This window comes from Trachemys scripta, chromosome 3 (assembly GCF_013100865.1).
Source record: "Trachemys scripta elegans isolate TJP31775 chromosome 3, CAS_Tse_1.0, whole genome shotgun sequence".
Lineage (NCBI taxonomy): Eukaryota > Metazoa > Chordata > Testudines > Emydidae > Trachemys > Trachemys scripta.
Window position 1 is genome coordinate 47,399,634 of NC_048300.1, and position 20,929 is coordinate 47,420,562.

Here is a 20,929-nt window from a genome sequence, read left to right on the forward strand (position 1 = left end):
CATCTGAAGAAGTGAGGTTCTTACCCACGAAAGCTTATGCTCCCAATACTTCTGTTAGTCTCAAAGGTGCCACAGGACCCTCTGTTACTACAACTTTGCTGTTTTTTCATTACAGTTGAGATGAGAACTACCCAATAGATTATAAATTATTTAATTAATGTGGAATATAGGCTCAAAGTACTGCTACGTCTACAGACACATAATATTCAAGAATTCATAAAAAATGTAAAGTATATTCACCAGGGCATGCTGTTCTTGCAGGCATACAATTATATCTACTTTCTACGAGACAACAAAGACCAACGCTAATAGATTAATTTGGTGGATATTTATAGACCGTTTGTTTAGGTTCTTCAGTCATCTAGATTTGAGTCCCCTTATTACAAGAAAATTTCTTTTATTTACTTGCCCTACATTGCAAGAATTGAAATTTTCTAGCAGTTGACTTGCCAGAGAAAAATACTGTATGTACAGTAAATCAGTAATAGATGCCGAAGTTATTGCTGTTCTTGCTTTATAACTGCATCCTTTTTATGGCCTGTTTACTCACTACAATTATTATTGTGCTTATTTTGTTTTTACGTGTATTTTTCAGTCTCTTGTTGCAAAGATTAATAATTTTAGTATGCTGTCTAACTAGATCTTTATGATTTACTTGAAGGAATAAATTAATGTGATAGAAAAACATAACCTCCACCCACACCCCTTAGTTAGCAGTGGCTGAATGTCCTTGACCTTTGTAATGTTGAACTGTTTTTTATTACAGGATGGATCTGAATATCGAAACTTCCATTAAGCTAAACAAATAGATAAAGGCTGTAAACACCAGGGAGAAAGAGAGGAATAGTCTCAGGTGGTTCAAGGGGGAGGATAAAAGGAGCTATTGAATGAAACTGATTAAAGGAAGATTTTGGCTAAAAATCAGGAAAAATTTCCTACTGTGAGCCTGTGGAAGAACCACCAATTCCCACCTTCCTCCCTTTTGAGTACCCGTGTAACTTCAGACTTTTGGGTTCCCATGACTTGTACTGTTGGCAGCACAGTTGCGTACCAAGCAATGAATCAGTTTGTTTGTTGTTTATATTGAAACCTGCAGTTTTATCATTAATTAATATTTGTAAAGTGCCTTGAGAGCCTGATATGAAATGTACCGAGTGCAAAATAGGCAATATTATAATAGCCTGAATTTTCATAATTCAGTATTATTTTGTTAGAGGCCCATGTGGGAAAGTAAGCTTGTTTGTTGCCTATAAATTCTCAGAGTTTAACAAGTCTCAGCATTTAATGACCACCTATTATTTTGTCTGTTAGCTGCTTACGTAGTTGGGGGTAATTAGCCTGATAATGTCTATTGTTTTCAACAATTCATTGTGTACTTTTTTACAGTAGTAAATAAACTAGTTCTTGGTTCACAGAACAAAAGCATAGTGTTCTATAACCGCTTACAGATATGTCTACTACAATACATGTTAATATTTCTTCTGATTACTTCATTTTACCATGAACCTACTACAAGTATTTAGGAATCTAATATAAACTGAGGTTTAAAAAAAAAAAAAAAAAAATCAGTTGACATATTTTTGTTTTAAGGTGCAGATCAAAGGGCGGATTTATACTTGGAAGGAAAAGACCAATTGGGAGGCTGGTTTCAGTCCTCTCTCTTAACTAGTGTGGCAACGAGAAAAAAAGCACCTTATAAGTAAGTGCTTGGTCTGCAACATGGCCATTTATTGAGCTTTTATATAATGGGAGTATGGTAATTTGAATAGAGAATATGAAGAACCCTTTCCCCACAAAAACTAAAGAAAGCCTTTACTGAATCTTCAGGTGACATCCATACACTTTATTCTAAAGGTTTCCTCAGAGGTTTATATCACAGTCCATTTATCTTCTGTTGAACTTGTTTTTCTCACTCTGAGTTTAAATGGATGCTTTCCTGTGCTGTTCCAACAGCTTACTGTGTTCATCTATCTCATTCACTCAGGATATACCTCATCGTGTGTTCAGGCGTTCAGTTATTGTTGGCATCACCCATTCTTGTCACGCCCTTACACTGCCAAGATCAGTGTCTTACCTTAATATGGGACATATTATGGAAGCTCACACTGACTGTAGGGGGTGGTGACTAAGTAGTGTGTCCCTGTGTTTTTGAACCTTGAACTTAACATGAGTGGCAAAGCTGTTACCTAAGGGTAAAAATTAGGGCTGTCAAATGATTACAAAAATTAATCACAATTAATTGTAGTTTTAATCATACTGTTAATAATAGAATAACATTTATTATAAATATTTTTGGATGTTTTCTACATTTTCAAATATGTTTATTTCATTTACACTGCAGAATACAAAGTGTACAGTGCTCACTTTGTTAATTTTTTATTACAAATATTTGGACTGTAAAAAAAGATAAACAAAAGAAATAATATTTCTCAATTCACCTCATATAAATACTGTAGTGCAATCTCTTTATTGTGAAAGTTACAAATGTCAATTTTTTTTAACATAACTGAACTCAAATAAAACAATGGAAAACTTCAGCGCCTACAAGTCCATTCAGTCCTACTTCTTGTTCAGCCAATTGCTAAGACAAACAAGTTTGTTTACATTTATAGGAGATGATGCTGCCCGCTTCTTATTTACAATATCATCTGAAAGTGAGAACAGGTGTTTGCATGGCACTGTTGTAGCCGGCGTTGCAAGGTATTTACATGCCAGATATTCTAAACATTTTTGTGCCCCTTCATGCTTCGACCACCATTTCAGAGGACGTGACCATGCTCGATGACGATCCAAAGCAGCGTGGACTGACACTTGTTCATTTTCATCATCTGAGTCAGATGCCACCAGCAGAAGGTTGATTTTCTTTTATGGTGGTCTGGGTTCTATAGTTTCCACATCAGAGCGTTGCTCTTTTAAGACTTCCAAAAGCATGCTCCACAACTCGTCCCTCTCAGGGTTTGGACGGCACTTCAGATTCTTAAACCTTGGGTCGAGTGCTGTAGCTATCTTTAGAAATCTCACATTTGAATCTCGTGTGTGTTTTGTCAAGTCTGCAGTGAAAGTGTTCTTAAATCGAACAACATGATGAGTCATCGTCCAAGACTGCCATAACATGAAATATATGGTAGAATGCAGGTAAAATCACAGAGCAGGAGATATACAATTCTCCCCCAAGGAGTCCAGTCACAAATTTCATTAACGAATTATTTTTTAAATGAGCGCGTCATCTGCATGGAAGCATGTACTCTGGAATGGCTGAAGCATGAAGGGGCATATGAACTTTAGCATATCTGGCACGTAAATAACTTGCAACACTGGCTACAAAAGTGCTATGCGAACACCCGTTCTCACTTTCAGATGACATAAATAAGAAGTAGGCACATTATTTCCTATAAATGTAAACAAACTTGTTTGTCTTAGCGATTGGCTGAACAAGAAGTAGGACTGACTGGACTTGTAGACTCTAAAGTTGTACATTTTTATTTGAGTGTAGTTATGTAAAAAAAAAACACTCTACATTTTGTAAGTTGCACTTTCACAATAAAGAGATTGCACTACAGTACTTGTATCAGGTGAACTGAAAAATACTATTTTGTTTATCTTTTTACAGCTCAAATGTTGGTAATAAAAAATAACAAAGTGAGCACTGTACACTTTGTATTCTGTGTTCTAATTGAAATCAGTATATTTGACAATGTAAAAAAAATCCACAAATATTTATGATAAATTTAAATTGGTATTCTGTTAACAACAGAGCAATTAAAACTGTGATTAATCACAATTAATTTTTTTAATTGAGTTATTTTTATTTTGAGTTAATCACTTCAGTGAAGTGTGATTAATTGACGGCCCTAATAAAAATGTCAAATAACCTAAGGTTTCATTTAAAACCATGATTTTATCTCCTCTGGTTGCAAAGAGAACAGTGAATAGAGGAAATAATTTGAGTTATTGACTTGATTGCATTGGGAAATATTCAGTTTATTGAATTTGTTACTTTTTCATTAAGGAAGTATACATAATACTACTTGGATTTTTATAAATAACTTAAATGAGCAAATGCGTATGCACTGAATGTAAATGTCTATTTTGGTCAAATGGAAAAATGAATGGTATAAAACATATATTGCGTGTGTGCATGTGTTCCTTTTTATTTATTTGTGTATGTATGGATATAAAATATGTATGTATAGATATAATGTGGGAAAACTGCCATTGACTTTAGTGAAACCAAAATTTCACCCTTAGTCTGTTAGATTTAGTCCAGTGGTGGGCAACCTGCGGCCCCATCAGGGTAATTTGCTGGTGGGCCACCAGTTTGTTTACATTTGCACGGCCCCCGCAGCTCTCAGTGGCCGCGGTTTGCCGTTCCCGGCCAATAGAAACTGCGGGAAGTGGCGCGGGCTGCAAGGACGTGCTGGCTGCCACTTCCCGCAGCTCCCATTGGCTGGGAACGGCGAACCGTGGCCACTGGGAGCTGCGGGGGCCGTGCAAATGTAAACAAACTGGTGGCCCACCAGCAAATTACCCTGATGGGCCACAGGTTGCCCACCACTGATTTAGTCTATTAAAACTGGTGGTTTTGTACAATTAGGAAGACTGTTGGAGATCTAGTGTTTCTGCTCTTCTATAGACATAAATTTCAGTATTCAATAGATTCCATTTTGGATTGAAGATTTCTTGGTTAGAGTTTACTTCTGGAAAGACAAGACTGCCACACTAAAAAGATACAAATCCTAAGGCTTTATTTATTTTTAAGTAATATTGACATGTTTGGGTTTTGTTTTGTTTTCCTTAGAACTCTAGTGATTCATGGATTTACTCTTGGTGAAAAAGGAGAGAAGATGTCTAAATCTATGGGCAACGTGGTCGATCCTGACGTAGTAATCAATGGAGGCCAAGTAAGTCACGACACACATTGTGTCATGGCATTTCTAGTTACATTTTTTTCGTGGCCAAGAATTAGTCATGTTGTTGTGTAACATTTCCCTGTACAACTGCTTTATGGCAGAATATTGGAAAGCTGCTGTATAATAAAGTTGGATATATTGAACTCCGTTGAGCTGAAATTAAAACCTGAATTGTTTCTCAGCTTTGAAGTGTTCAAGCTGCAATAAGTTTAAGATTAATTCTATTGAATATGACTATTCTTTGGTGATAGGGAATGGAGAGGGGCTGTAGCAATTCTATTGACAGTATAGTTCAGTTCTAAGCTCTTGAGAGATATTATTCTAAGGGTTTGTTTGTTTTTTAAAGAAGCTGAACTGGATGTGTGCTGCAGAGAGAGATCTTTGCAGTACAACAGTCATGGCATCATTTGCATACTAATAGGCATGTAGAGTGAGGCCAGTGACTGGGCTTCTTGATCTGGAAACTTTTTTCATTTCATTCTACATGTTATACTGAAAGTAAATCCTCTGAAACACTGAGCTTTGTTAGTCCTTGCTTTTACTGGTGATCCTTTTTTGGGGGGGTCTCTTCATAATTCTGTGAATCTTTGGCATAGAATGACAGATCCTTGGTAGGCTTTACTGACATGATTTGATAAAAACTTTTCTCTTTGTGTGTCAAAAAATCAAGGGGGGGGATGATCTTCCAATTTCAAAGAGAATGTGGTATAAAGTCTGAAGCTAAAAATCATTTAAAGACATTAATATTTATACTGTATCTTCTGTTTTTAGTTAGAACCATGCCGTTTTTCTAGACATCAAATATATTGGAGTAATTCATACAGCAGGTGGCAGTGGGGAGTTGTTCTTTGATGAGGGCTCAGGACAGAGCCACAAAGTAATCGTTTTCTAACTAGATATCAAATTGGTTGGGAAGCAAGTGAATTAATGTGGCTTTCTAAATAATGTAATATAGAAAAGCCGCTCTTCAGCTATTTATTAGATTGTGTGGTGATCGATAGGCACTTCCTTATACTGAAGAAAGGAAATAATTAAAATCACAGTACAGCTGTGAGCTTTAAGTTTGGGACTGCTTTCCCCTCCATGGGAGACCTGCTGGAGGGGCAGGGCTAGCGATGTTTGCGGTGGTGCCATCAGTTGACAGAGTGGCAGGGGATTCAGTACATAAGCAGGTAGAGAGTTTGCGCACCATCTCTGTTCAATTAATTTGTAGAAAAACCATTCTACACTTGTATACTGGTTCTCTGTTGACCCTGATTGTAAGATGGTATGGGGAGGAAAGAGAAAATGATGTGTCTCTTTCACTACCCACTCCAAATGCACGGGGCTAGGATTTTGGGGCGTCAGATGAGGTGGTACACCCCACTCAGTATGATTCCAGAAGGAGGGGGCCTGGAGGAGCTGGTGCCACGCTGGAGCTGAAGTTAGCTCTGTGCCTCCGATAGATATTGCAAGGAGAGGTAGAGGGAGGCTGTAACTGCTGTGAGCTTGTATTACAGTACTGCTATAACGACCGATACAGTAAAAACAAAGGGTGGGTATCTAAATTCCAGAGTGTACATTTTAGTTAGAATTATTTGTAGACGAATCTTTTGGGCACAAATACAAACATGATGTTGCTGACCCTGGAGTCTTACTGTATTGGTTTTAAAATGTGTTTGCATTGTCTTAAATTGCAAATAAGCGGCACTGAAAAGAGCTTTGTGTTTTTGTCAATGAACAGGACCACAGTAAGGAGCCTCCGTATGGCGCTGATGTCCTTCGCTGGTGGGTGGCAGAATCAAATGTTTTTACTGAGGTGCTGATTGGACCAGCTGTACTTAGTGCTGCAAAAGACGATATAAACAGGGTGAGAAGTGAATATGATGCATCTGATTTTAAGAGAACACATCCTCTTCACTTTTGGTTTTATATTTATAGAGTAGAATCCATTGTGATACCAAAGATGACCGCTGACTTTGAAATTTGTCGCAATGGAGTGTATGTGAGCTTTTCTTTTAGCTGAAAATGAAGGGTGTTTTTTCTCAAGCACATAATTATTATTGCTCCCTTTTGTGATGTGCTGGTCAAGTAGTAATATATTTTAGAGAAAATAAAAATATGTTCTTTAGCTTGTCTGCCTTTAGCGATTGTTGGTATATAACCTATTTATTCACAACTCTGCTGTTATGATCCTTTTGGTACAGGTACTGTATTTTGTAATGATTTGGAATCATCAATTAGAAAAATGGTTGAGCTTTCTATTTTATTTAAATTTAAATTGACAGGGTGGAAATCTCTTGTGCATCTTGTTTACTCTTCATTCTGATGAAACTGTTTCATTTAACACTTCTGAATGGTTTATTGTTAGCTTCGGAATACGCTCCGCTTTATGTTGGGAAACATGGCTGGCTTCAATCCAGAAACTGACTCCATCCCCAGTTCAGAGATGTATGTAATAGACCAGTACATGCTACACTTACTACAGGATTATGCTAAGAAGGTGAGGGTGAATTATGTTAATCTACTGTGTACTTTGTTATACAAGGTGGGTTGTTAGTGATTAATTTAAATTGGGAATATAATGTCTCTGGGGAAAATGCTTATAAGTGTGTTTGCATTATTTTGAAGAAAAAATGTAAATAGTGAGCTTTTCCAATAATGGAGCAAAATGAAGATCTATCTTAAATTTGTGATAAGGAAATAGCTGTGTAGCATACTGTATATACAACTGAATTCTTTCCATTATAAATGCCAATTTTTGGCAAGAAAAAAACTCACCCTAGACAGCACTTGGCATGCATCTGTATTGTATAGTACACAGAGATAACTCGTAAAAATGTTTTAATTGTATGAATGTAGAAGAGCTTTAATCTTCATGTAGCCATTTGAATATAGCCTATTTAAAAAACTAAAGGCTAATTTTGCTCTCTGACACATACATGCCACTTCCACTCAAGTCAATGGGAGTAAAGGCTATGTATCTGAGGGCAGAATGGGACCCTTGAGGTGATCACTAATATAGCCTGCCTCTACTCTGGGCAACTTATGGCTTTTTGAAAGGTTTAAAAAACTTCAATACGAGTCCTAAGTGGGCATGTTAAATTTTGCTTTATTTGAGGCCTGCCTTCAGAGGCCTCAAATTGCTCCAATTAGAGGAGGGTATACAGCCATATCTAATGCTTTTTTGGGGGGATGGGGGAGATCAATATATTTAAATGCAATTCAGAGCACTTTTGGTGTATGTGACCTGTGTAGCTAACATGTTCCTCTTGATGCTCCAAATGCTCTGTTTTCATTCAAGATTGGAGTAGCTATAGCAGAATCACTTGGCTTTCAGACACTTAGGAAATTTGCAGGTTATGAAACATTCACTTTATAAATACGAATCAAAAAACATTTTCTTTCAAAATCTTGAGACAAATTGGTTAAATGTTTTTTATTTTGATTAGCAAAGATGCTTCGGCAATGTACAAGTGGTGAGAGGGTGAAATACCTTCGCAGAGCTGGTTAGGTGAGCCAAATGGAATTTCAGGAAGGTCAGGACCTAGCTTACTAAACACATCTAGGATAATTGAGCCAGAAATGCATTCTGCATACTCGAGTGATGAAAGAAATCAGAAGGCTGTCTCCTAAAACCTGCTAAGCAGAGAGGGGAGTACTGGAAATACCTGGTAGAACAGTAGTTGCTATACCTAGCATGCTTTTTGGATTTCTCTTCCCTTAATCTTTTTTCCCCGATATACTAGCATGAAAACAGGATTGCTTTAGATCTTATTTCACTTTGCCATCCCTTGGAGAGGGATGTTTGATTCTGTGTCTTCGAATGATTTCTCTATTCCCGTTGTTACAAACTCACTGTCCAATTCATATGAATTATCAGGTTTTTTCCTCAGAAGAGCCCAGAAAGATGTTCTCCCAGGCGCCTTACCTTTCTCCTACTCAGCACTTGCCCCCTTCCTGTACTTTCTTCAAAAGAAAATGTTCCCAGACTTATCATGACCTACATTTCTATCCAATATGATAGTAATTGGATGTGCTGCTATCATCTCTCTGTTCCCCAGGTTACAGAAGCGTACAAGGAATACGATTATGGCAAAGTTATTCGTTTGTTGCAAGCATTCCACACTAGAGATTTGTCCAACTTTTACTTCAGCATAATCAAAGACAGGTAGGTATTAATGCCTGCTGTCACTAAGGCAACTTTTTTCTTTTTATGATGTTTTTAAGAAACCTGGTTTGAGATTGGCTGTGGAACTCTCATAAAGGAGATAATATAAATAGTGATTGAAGTATATCTCCATCCCAGGCTACCCTGAAAACAAATACTTGTGGCAAAATAAAATTTATTTTTAATGAAACTTAGTTAGCAGCTAGAGGGTGATTTATAGTATCCAGCAGCATTGAACCCATCTTCTCAAGATCTGTATTTCAGCAATTCTTGTTTCCTTCCAAACGTAACTGGAAGGGATACCAGATAGTATAGATTTAGCCCCAATAGGCCTTTTGTGTTACTGGCTCTTAATTGAATTGCTTAGGTTTCTAGAGGGGATACACATCTCGTTCTTTGCCAATACTCTCTTGTTAATTGGACTTATGGGTTCAGAATCAGACTTAGCAGGCGTTGTTTTAAAAAAAAGCTGTTGGCGTGCACGTTGGTATTTATTATGCAAGAACTAGAAGGTCACAGATTTTTCAGTAGATGCTTTTGCTACATCTGTCCCAAGTTTTCCAGGAAGGGGTTTCACGTTTCCTGATCCTTAGTCTCAAATTTCTCCAAGAAAAATTTTCCTTTAAGGGATGGGTTTTTCTTTCTTTGAGACCTTTTGTGCCAGTCTAGAGGCTGGGTATAGGCCCTCTCTACTGGGGACCCAAAACACTGAAGCTTTCTGAGGGGTATCATCCCTCCTACACAAAAAACTTTTGGCTCAGTAAAGCCAGTTAAAAATGCAAAGCAGTCAAATGAAACCTCTTTAAACAATAACTTGAAACCCAGAACTGTTGTAAAGGCAGAACACAGTGTAATCTACGTACAGACTTTGAAAAACAAATTATGGCTTAAAGTTAGGCCCTTAGGTCTATCTTGAAACACCTAAATAAGACCGATTTTAGCACACATCTTGTATCTAGCTGAACTCTCTCTCTCTCCTTACTGAAAGCAACTTCACAAACTCTCCCCTCTTGTGACTCACAGGCTTTATTGTGAAGAAGAAAAAGATCCTAAACGTCGTTCATGTCAAACAGCGTTAGCCGAGGCTTTGGATGTAGTGGTGCGGTCGTTTGCACCAGTCCTTCCTCATCTGGCAGAGGAGGTTTTCCAGTTCCTCCCATACAAGAAAGGTAAGGCATGTACACCTCCGTCACAGAAACCAGACACTGACATATCAGAGAACTTGTACTAGAACAGTGACTGTGGACAAAAATTTGCATTTGTTTAAAAATCTGTATTTTTTAACTTTGCAATTAAAAGGTCCTCGCCATCCTTTGTCTAGCTCAAATAAAAATAAGTATTTAAAGAAATCAGCTGCAGAACAGTTTTATGGAAAGGGAGCAGTAGACAGCACAAACTCCAATGCATTGACCATGTTTGGTTTTGTTTCAAGAGGGGGAGAGTGTTTTCCATTCTGGCTGGATTAACACAAGCTCCGTGTGGAAGAAACCTGGCCTAGAGGAAGTGGTGGAAGCTGCATGTGCGATGAGAGACTCTTTCCTTGGATCCATTGCTGGCAAAAATGCTTTGGAGCATGAAGTCATCATTGTAATCGACCCTGGGCTGCTCTTTGAGTTAATGGAGGTAAAAACAAAAAACACCCACCCATCCACCCCACCTGTTAACATTCTAGAAACAAATAACTCCTACTCTACTTGAGCACTTAGAGCTAGATCTCTGTAGGCGACTTGGAGTCAGGGTTACAGTGCTTAACAGGGAGGTGCCCTGAGGTCTAGTGGAATCCACAGCCCCAAGGCAGGAGCCCAGTGCTCTATACAATGCACAGGGAGAGTTAAGTGGCTCAGAAGACAGCTAGCCTGTAGGAAATACTAAGGAGAGGGGGTGACCTGAGCCCCACCCTCAAAGGGAGTTAAATGTCAATCACCACTTGGGATTCAGTTGGAAGCCATCTCCTGGAGTTAGGCACCTGTGTCAGGTCAACCCTTTCTTGCAAAAAGTGGAGACGGGTGCCTATGTTCCCTCCCTAGTTAGTGCATTCACCTATGATGGGATGTGATACCTGGGTTCAGATCTTCCCTCTGCCTTGAAGTAGCGACGTGAACCCAAGTCTCCTATCTCTCAAGTGAGTGCTCTAATAGCTAGCCTATAACACCATTTTGCCTCACCCATTGAATATTCAGGTATTTCACACAAAGGGGAACAACTTCAACAGAAGTGATTGAGACCTGGCACAGGGTGACTTCCTCCTGCAGGTCGGGGGACAACTAGGTTGAGGATCTCTCTGGGACTCAGGTGCCAAGCGACTAGGCAGTATCAGCTTTGTGCATGCTACTGACAAGTGTAGATGGCAGCCAACTGGGGATTTTTATCTAAGTTTTGGGTTTAGGTGCCTAAATCCATGGATCTAGTCCTTTGCAGCATTTTTCAGATGACTGCTAACAATACGGACTATGTTCCACTTAGCTAATCCATGTGATTTCTGAACCAGGGTCAGCACACTTGTCAGAACATGAAAGGGCTATTTTCTGTTCTGAAAATGGACATAGGGTCCAGACTTCTTGCTATCTTAAATGATTAGGAGTTTGATGCAAGATTCCCTAGTGGGTTGCAGTTCAGTACTGGATGTGGAACTGATACAGGAGCAATAGGCAAGGGATTTTGGACACTTCAGTTTCTTGGGCCGCTGTTCAAACCAGGTCTAAATGACTGAAGTCAATGCCAAGCCTATGGGAAAGAAGTTGGTAGTTGTTTCAGTCCAGTTACTAATGAATGTGTCCCTACGAGAAACTACTACCATGTCTGAAACTCTAAGCTTTTAAAATGCAAGGGATTGACTTGTGCTAGGGCCTAAGGCATTTAAGGAAGGTGTATGCTGAAGTTTGAAATGATACTGGGGAGAGAGATTGCCAGCATTGTCAATCTGGTATCAAAACTGAGCATTATGATCAATCATTTTGTTTTAGGCCCCTGACATCAGGAGCTGAGAGGTCAGAGTATAATTGTTATACTGCTGGCTGGCAGTAGGATGTATTCCCACAGCTGGAGAAGTGGCTCAGACAAAAGCTGTGACTGGCAACATTTGTTGAAATGTCCTGCAGCCACATGCACACCTCTAGCCTTTGCCAGCAGGAGGGCTGGACTTGAATCAGGCAGCTTGCAAACCCCATGCTGCATTGTACGGTGTATTTGTCGCAAAAGTTTAAGCTATTTAAGTTCAGAAAGCGACTGTTCTTTCCAGACACTGCAGTCTGAGGAGTCTTCCAGTGTATCGCAGCTAAATGAAATCATGATGGCTTCACAGACAACTCTACTGTCCGAACTACCTATAGAAATGGCCACAGATGAAAAGGTCATTAAAGGGACCTTTTTGATTAACTTAGAAGGTAAGAAAAAGGGACTAACAACTAACCAATGCCTGCTTCTACCCAGCAAACACAACTCTCTCTTAGATTAGAAACTTACCTATTACCGAGCGCTGATGCCGAGCAGGATCAGGCCTTTTCTGTGCACTAGTTTTTCTTGGTCTCTTACCTGCATTTAGGACTCTGGTCAAAGGTGGTTCTTGTAGTTTAGCTTTACTTTATAGAAAGGAAAAGAGAAATTTTAACCCCCCTAAATGCAGTTAGCGGGAGGCTGCAGTGTGAGCTGGGTTTTCAAGGCTGACTGTACGCTATACAGTAACATTTTCTTTGACAGGTGGTGATATTCGTGAAGAGTCAACATATAAAGTTATAGTCCTACCAGCTGCTAAAGCAAAATGCCTTCGTTGTAGGAAGTACACTGCTGATTCTCTACTCTCACTATGTCCACGCTGCACCGAAGTCCTGGCTGGAAAATGAAGTGAGCTGGACTATTATGTAGATATTTCCACTTGGACTCTAAACTATAAAAGACGGTAAACTCAATGTTTCATTAACCCAATGGAACCCCTGAGCTACAAAGTAACTGCAAGAGTTAAAGAAAACTCAGTATATGCTGAAGAAAGCTGTAGCAGTTCACGGGCAATGCATTTTATGCCTTAATCTAAGCAGAACTACAGTAGTGGAAAAAACTTTAAAAATGCTTGTGTTTATATCAACTTTACGCCTAATAAAAGCGGTTCTTCAAACACAGACTAGTACTACAAGTGTGTGTCAAAATTTAACGTGGTCTAAAGTAAGTAGAGTCCTTTCTCTGAAATCAGCGGTAACTTATCTTGATGGCTATTGTAAAAGAGAGGTCAACTACTGAAACGGCAGGCTATTGCCTAGCCCTGAAGATAGTGAAGTCTAAATTACTTTATTCATAGTGGTGTAAACTGACTTTGTGAAGTTGCGTAGTTCAGCTAAACCTTCTGTACGCTGGAGTAACGGGTAAGGAAAAATATTTAACTATACATCACAGTTCAGGTCTGCATGCCCAGGGAAGGCAAAAACTAGAATCAAATCCCAAGTTTTTGATTTACACAACTCCACAGAAAGTGACACAGAAAATAGCAGTATATACATAATATTATTACTTACAGTACATTACAGGGTTGATGTAAAGTGTTTCACATAACACCTTAGGCCTTGATTCTCAATTACACTAAGCTCCTTCATGCTGCTCTGGTAGCGTGAAGGGATTGAATGTAAACAAGAAACAACCCTGAGGCCTGGTCTACACGGGGGGGGCGGAATTGATCTAAGTTATGCAACTTCATCTACGTGAATAGCGTAGCTGAAGTCGACGTACTTACATCAACTTACTGTGGTGTCTTCACCATGCTGAGTCGACTGCTGCCGCTCCCCCGTCAACTCTGCCTGCGCCTCTCGTGCCGGTGGAGTAGAGGAGTCGATGGAGTGCTCAGGGTCGATTTATAGCGTCTAGACAAGGCATCATATAATAAGGCCTACAGTAGCCTCAGAGGAAACTGCCCTACAGTCTTACCCTAGAACATCTCAGACAGCCACGTGTCTCTTACCAGTATTTAACTTGTCAATATACTGAATCAGTCTATAAAGTTGGCAGGTACTGGCCATTATTTGCTTTCACTAGCACAATACCCTTCATGGTAACCATAATGTCATACAACAGCAATAGGCGTAAATGAATTATAGCTATATTCTTTAAAATGCAAAACAGAATGCTGTTTTTCAAAAAGCCTCCATATTGCTAGAGGTGAAGTAGCATTGTAAACTGATTTCTGTACATTAAGAGCCAAGAATACTGAATAAGTAAACTTCAGACTGTCTGTCAATTTAAAAGTGTTTATTTCAAGTGAACCCTTCTTGTAGCTTGTCATTCTACAAGGGAGTGGCAATCCCCACCTCCACAAACTGTTCTTGTTCCTGTTTTAATAGTAGTTCCCTGATAACAGCAGCACACCTCAGAGAAGGTAATCACTACTGAGTAGGTTACTTCTAGTATTGGTAAATCCTATGTCCTATTGTTATCACCAAATTCCTTTATATAATAAGGTAGATTTATGATTCTGTGTATAGTTAACAATTGCAGACAGGTGCAAGTTACAGGAGTCAGCTAGCTGTTTCCATTATAACTGAGATAGAGGCTCAAGCCAGGAATTGGTGAGAATCATTCTTCCAGTCCTGATGTTCACAGAAAACATTTATATCAGAGGACAACAGGGATACTCAGCTGCTGTAAGATAAGAATGGTGGTCTGCTTCTGATGGCTTGAAAAATACCACCCAAAACTTAAGGATTCTGGCTTCATAATAGAGATATCCTGTGGCACTGTACTACGAAGAACACACAAGGTTTTGTAAAACGCACGTTTTCTGTATTACAGATCTTCAGCACAGTGGGCAATAATGCACACTACAAGGGTATGATTTCTAAAGCATGTTAACATCTTATACTTTAATTGGTCTGTATCGACTCTGCTGGTGCCCACTAGAAGTTCCCTAGCACACTTTAACATAATGCTGTTTTAATGTATAACACGTTAGTGCACTTTAGAAATCACACTCCAGAGGGTGCATTATCCCATGGTGTAGTTCTAAATAACTCCTTTAAGCAAGTGAAGAGCAGGGGCTTGATCCTGGAGTCCTAACTTCACCAGGATTTCCATAACAGCCACACTAGGAAATTTACGCTCCAATCTTGTTTGGGTGAGGCCTTATTGGTAAAGTGATGTTTGTTTCTACATTGATGGTCTTAAGACTATTCTTCCCCAATCCTTGAACTTTGATGGGTGCGTTCCTCTTTCTAATTTTATCCCCATTGAAAATGCAAGGTGTTTTGTACTGCTGTTACAGGAAGTGAGCCCCTCCATCAACTCTGGCTCCTCTGAAGATTAACTACTAGGGGCCCTTCAGAATAGAACTCTTTTATGGAAATTAAACACAACCATTTTTATTTCAGAAAAACATGATAGCCTAACATTTTTCCTTACATGATACAGATTTATGCAACTGACTGTTGTCCAATAACCAAGCATATATGGAAAATACATTTAATGTTTTTTCAGAGTATGAAATATAGAATCTCACATGTTAAGGTAAGAATATAATTTGTAAATAAGTGGAATAAAACTGCTGTTAAATGTAACAATCTATTTAAGCTAGAGCACAAGTGCTTGAGTTGGAAATAAATAGTGGAGCACTTGAGTTATTGACAAATGTACAAAGATTACTAGCTCCTAATATATTATGCACAATAGGGTAGAACTTAGATGGACTCCATTGTAAAAGCATTTGCTTTTTAAATTAAGTTTATTTTACAAAAGCCACATGAATGTTTCCCTTTACAAAGGTCAGCCTCAGTGTGTAAAATCATGCACTACCTCATCTTACAGCAGAACTGTTTAAAACTAGTATGTAAATTGTCATGAAGAGATTGCTTCTACAGCCTCAATCAGATTCAAGGCAAGGCTATATTGCCCGTGGTTTTCCGGTAAGTGCTCTATTACTTTGTTTACTAGTTTCGCTGTTGTTGCAATTGGCACTTCGACATTTTGAAGATCGTGTGGGTCCTGCAAAAGGATTTTTAAAAAGTGTTAGGAAGAAAAGGCCACAATGAAGTTTGCTTGTAATTGTAAATGGGTGTCTGAGCTCATCTCTAGATCACAGCAGAGTTAAGTAAGCAGTGGGGAATTTAAGCCCAGTACAATGAAGCATCCAGTACTAGTTTGAAGTCAACACAGCATATCATCTCCCCCCCCCCCCCACTCCCCTTTGAACTGTACATTCAGGGAAACAGAGGACTTCAATGGAATCTGACAGTAGCAAAGGAGTTCTCTGATATGAATCAAAAGTTGAAAAGTTCTGTACAGGATCCTGACTTTCACTAGGATAAATGCTACCCACAGTACAGTCTTTAAACTTACAGAAACTCATATAGGGAACACTATTCAGGAGGACATGAGTCTTCTATACAACGTAATGCTGCAGTTTATATGAATGCTTCTTAGATCACACTCTAGCGCCACTCAAGAGAACCATGCCACTCACTAGTGCACAGCAGAAAACTCAATTTATTTCCTCTGAAAGAAGCTTCATTCTACAACTTCTTGAATTGTTTCACAGATTTAGCACAAGTTAGTCTTGCCCCCAGACTAAAGGAAGATCAGCTACAAGCAGTTGAGCATACTGCCAATAATTACACAGTAAAGCAGTCCCATGGTTTAAAACATGAGTAATAATATGATAGTTTCACGGGGGGGGGGACATCCATTAAAGTGAAGATAAATTATTTAAACTTTTGGAAAGGGACATTTTTGGACTCCTACACATCTTGTCCGCAAGAGCAGCAAATATGCAATTGTTTGCATGCACCTGAACAATTTACTCCCCTTCAAGTGCTGGTAAAAGGATTCCCAATAAAATCTAGCAGTGAAAAGAGGCATTTCTGCAATACATTCACATTTTAAACCAATCAAGATATTCACTCGATCCTCTGAATTGACTGCAACCTGTAACCCTGAAGTTGTGTGGCTTTTTAGAAAATGTAGAATGAAGCAGAGATGACCAGATAGTTGATCATGCTGGGCTGTCTTGTTCCTAATAACCAGAACTGAAGTCAGGTAGGCTTGGACTCATACTTGACACTAGAGCATTACTAAAAATGTTAATTTTTAAAAGTAATAAAAGTCTTTGGTCAAAAGGAAGCTTTCTATACATTTATTTTCTCATTTAGGCTGAACCTACCATAGCTTTAAGCCAGGTACATAGTGTTGGAGGAAGTCTGGCCAGCAGCTCCATGCCTTCTTTCGTCTGTGTGTGTAGTAAAGCATAGGCCAGTCTCTGTCCTGTCAGCACAAGTAGCTGTGATGCAAGCACTTCTTTGTCATGCACTTGAAGAATGGCCTGAGAATAGGAATATACCAACAAAACTCAGAGTAAAAATGTGCAAGATTACAGATGACCCATGTCGAAACTACTTTATCTTGCTTCAGCCCTAACCTTCAATTAATACAAGGACAAATGAAGGAATCTGAAACGGATTTATCAGCCAATGGTATGGACTCTTGTTAGTGACTTTTAGTGAAAATTGTGGAACAAATCCACAATTTTTTTCCAAGTCCTGCACTGTAGAATGCAACTCTTATAATGGCTACATGGCAGTGAGTCTTAAGGCTCAAGCTCATACCTTAAGATTCTTGAAACATGAGTTCACATCCCCTCTGTTTGAAAAACTGTCTCCTGCTAAGATGATAGACTAAGAAAACTGAAAGCTTTTTTACTGTCTCAAGCCTGCACATTGCCCTAAAGTCATCTGATTAGAACTACAGTGATTTATACACAGGCATATTACTACAGACACTTGAATTTTGCTTATTTTTCAAGCTCTCTAAAATCATTTACTTTTTCAGTGTCACCTCTTTGCAGATTTGTTACTCCCTCTAAGGAAGGCAGAAACTAAGCACCATGCAGTTTGACAATTCCAAATATGGATAGTTCAAGGCTGCATTTTTGTTTTAAGAAGCATCAAAATCTCTCAATATTGGAACCACAAAACAGCAAAAGAACACCATTCCGAACACAGCACAAAGATTTCATGAACATGCAGAGTAATGAATTTTCAAACTCTTCTTCTGTGACAAGTTTCAGAGAGGTAGCTGTGTTAGTCTGTATCAGCAAAAACGAGGAGTTCTTGTGGCACCTTAGAAACTAACAAATTTATTTGGGCCTAAGCTTTTTGTGGGCTAAAACCCACTTCATCAGAGGCATGGAGTGAAAAATACAGGAGCAGGTATAAATACATGAAAAGATGGGGGTTGCTTTACCAAGTGTGAGGTCAGTCTAATGAGACAATTCAATTAACAGTAGGATACCAAGGGTGGAAAAATAACTTTTGTAGTGGTAATGAGTGGCCCGTTGATAAGAAGGTGTGAGTAACAGTAGGGGGAAATTACTTGGGAGACAGGCCAGTCCTCGCTTACAGACAGCCCCCCAACCTGAAGCAAATACTCACCAACAACTGCACACCACATAACAAAAACACCAACCCAGGAACCAAACCCCGGTGCCAACTCTGTCCACATATCTATTCAACAGACACCATCATAGCACCTAACCACATCAGCAACACCATCAGGGGCTCGTTGACCTGCACATCTACCAATGTGATATGTGCCAGCAATGCCCCTCTGCCATGTACATTGGCCAAACCAGACACTCTCTACACAAAAGAATAAATGGACACAAATCTGACATCAGGAATTATAACATTCAAAAACCAGTAGGAGAACACTTCAATCTCCCTGGTCACTCAATAACAGACCTCAAAGTGGCAATTCTTCAACAAAAAAAGCCTTCAAAAACAGACTCCAACCGGAAACTGCAGAACTGGAATTAATTTGCAAACTGGACACCATCAAATTAGGCCTGAATAAAGACTGGGAGTGGTTGGGTCATTACAAAACCTAAACCTAATTTCCCCCTACTGTTACTCACACCTTCTTGTCAACTGTTTGAAATGGGCCACTCTCTTACCACTACAAAAATTATTTTTCCTCTCTTGGTATCCTGTTAATTGAATTGTCTCCTTAGACTGATCTCACACTTGGTAAGGCAACTCCCATCTTTTCATGTATTTAGACATGTATTTTCCACTCCATGCCTCTGATGAAGAGGGTTCTAACCCACAAAAGCTTATGCCCCAATAAATTTATTAATCTTGAAGGTGCCACAAGGACTCCTTGTTGTTTCTTCTGTGACAACTCGTTTAAGTAAGTTTGACACTGAAGTTAAGTGCTAGAGTTTGGGTTACGGATCTGCTCAAACTGGAAGTGGAATACTTTGAATCCCCACATTGTTTAACTGTACTGACAAATAAAAATGAATTCTTCTCCCAGACCTCAGTGCTTAGCACAACTGGCAATGACTGTTACTGCTTAGTTTAGTTTTGTTCTGCACTAATGGTAGAATCCCATCAGTGAAAGGTGTGAATTCTTCCCCCCACTCCTCCCAAACAATTTTTCTTGTTTGCAAAAAAATTAAACATGGCTGTCCCAGATAACTGTGTGCACCAGAATCAAGTGTTAGAATGTTCTCTGTTGCTGGGAGAGCACAAACCAAGTCAAAATTGTTTGTAAAATAAAGGGGAATACGAATCAGAACTGTCCAGTTACAGAGCTGAGTAACTTAGCTGTGCCTCATGATTCTGGCTGTACTCAAGCTGCCAAAGGCACTTTTTAATCATTACCTCTTCTCCGAGATGATCCAGGCCGTAATTATACAGTTCACACACATAATGCCTTCTAATCACATCCTCACTGAGCTGCAGGTGCTGTGCCAAATCCAGAGCCAAAGTTGGCCAGTCCTTGTCTTTTTCAGCAGGAAGTGGTGCCTCTTCTGGGAGCCCTCTGGCCTTTTGTGCGGAGCACTGGCCTTGTACCATTGCACTCACAGCTTTCATTAAGAACTTGGAAGCAAACACCAAAATGAGTTAGCAGCAGTTTAATTTTACCTGTAACTCCTTTAAAGGTCTATATTTCCTTGTGGCAGTGTAAAGGATTTAAACTCACTTGTTGGCGTATGGATAACACGTTTGGATCCATATCCCCACTGGGCAGCAACTGAATTGAAGTCAGGTCTTTGAAAAATGCATTTTTGCCCTAAATTGAGAACAGGAAAAACCCATATTCAGAGAAAAATAGATCCATTTTGATCAAGCACTTGAAGGGATAATACTTTTTCCCCATTTAAATGCTATTGCATCTTAGTTTCCAATCCCAAAGAGAAATGCAGTATTTTAAATTACTGAAAGGCTATGAAACAAAAGAAACATTTGTTTAAGCAATCATATGTTTTACTAATATTTCTAGTTTTTTTTAATTACTTCACCTGGCATTCAAGCTTAAAAATTAGGCTACAAATTTCAATAGCAGGGGGTTCTCAATCTGCTATAGTTATCTAACCAAATGGAGCAATCATTACATAAGGAAATAAATCATCTTTTTTTTAAGCCACTAGCATTGGTTTCAGACCCTGAGAGTTATCATTCTAGATTGACATGCCAACTATGACATTTAGTGTGAAATACATCCAACCACGGGGTCTTTTAAGAAAGTAAAATATTTGAGGGTTTTTTTGTTTTAAGTTTCAAGGCTCACTGAATGGCCCCTTGAATTGTGCACACAGTAAAAAAAGAGGTGACAGTAACCATTGTCCTGCTGTCATGCTGGATTTGACAAGAAAAGGCAGAGTCTTGTCAAAGGAAGTAAATGCATCTATGTACATGGAATAATATTCTATTGAAGATGGCCTTGCTTCATCACATGGAATTGACTGAGTTGTCCTGCTCCATGTTAGACATGGAAGCTGGTGCAAAAAGGCAGGTGTCAAACACTAAAATACTGGCAGTTAAGGTGTGCACCTCAATGACAAGACCCCTCAAAACAACTCCGTGCACCAACAAGAAGAAATACATAAAGGAGTTGCAGG

At 39.1% G+C, this 20,929-nt stretch overlaps 2 protein-coding genes across 3 annotated transcripts in view; one reads left to right on the forward strand and one right to left on the reverse strand.

Annotated features, from left to right (window-relative positions):
- Positions 1-13,172, forward strand: part of IARS2 (isoleucyl-tRNA synthetase 2, mitochondrial) — a 55,103-nt gene extending 41,931 nt beyond the window's left edge. Inside the window, exons 15-23 of the mRNA XM_034764617.1 lie at positions 1,591-1,699; positions 4,799-4,901; positions 6,634-6,759; positions 7,261-7,392; positions 8,954-9,060; positions 10,084-10,229; positions 10,493-10,683; positions 12,299-12,443; positions 12,757-13,172. Coding sequence (XP_034620508.1) covers positions 1,591-1,699; positions 4,799-4,901; positions 6,634-6,759; positions 7,261-7,392; positions 8,954-9,060; positions 10,084-10,229; positions 10,493-10,683; positions 12,299-12,443; positions 12,757-12,899 — 1,202 coding nt within the window. The 3' untranslated portion in view covers positions 12,900-13,172. The remainder of the gene's footprint in view (positions 1-1,590; positions 1,700-4,798; positions 4,902-6,633; positions 6,760-7,260; positions 7,393-8,953; positions 9,061-10,083; positions 10,230-10,492; positions 10,684-12,298; positions 12,444-12,756) is intronic.
- Positions 13,173-15,252: 2,080 nt separating this feature from the next.
- RAB3GAP2 (RAB3 GTPase activating non-catalytic protein subunit 2) overlaps positions 15,253-20,929 on the reverse strand; it is an 84,709-nt gene continuing 79,032 nt past the window's right edge. For both annotated transcript variants that reach the window (XM_034764615.1, XM_034764614.1), the window contains exons 32-35: positions 20,011-20,100; positions 19,689-19,907; positions 17,189-17,347; positions 15,253-16,014 (exon numbers count right to left, since the gene is read on the reverse strand). In XM_034764615.1, coding sequence (XP_034620506.1) covers positions 15,868-16,014; positions 17,189-17,347; positions 19,689-19,907; positions 20,011-20,100 — 615 coding nt within the window. In that variant the 3' untranslated portion in view covers positions 15,253-15,867. The remainder of the gene's footprint in view (positions 16,015-17,188; positions 17,348-19,688; positions 19,908-20,010; positions 20,101-20,929) is intronic.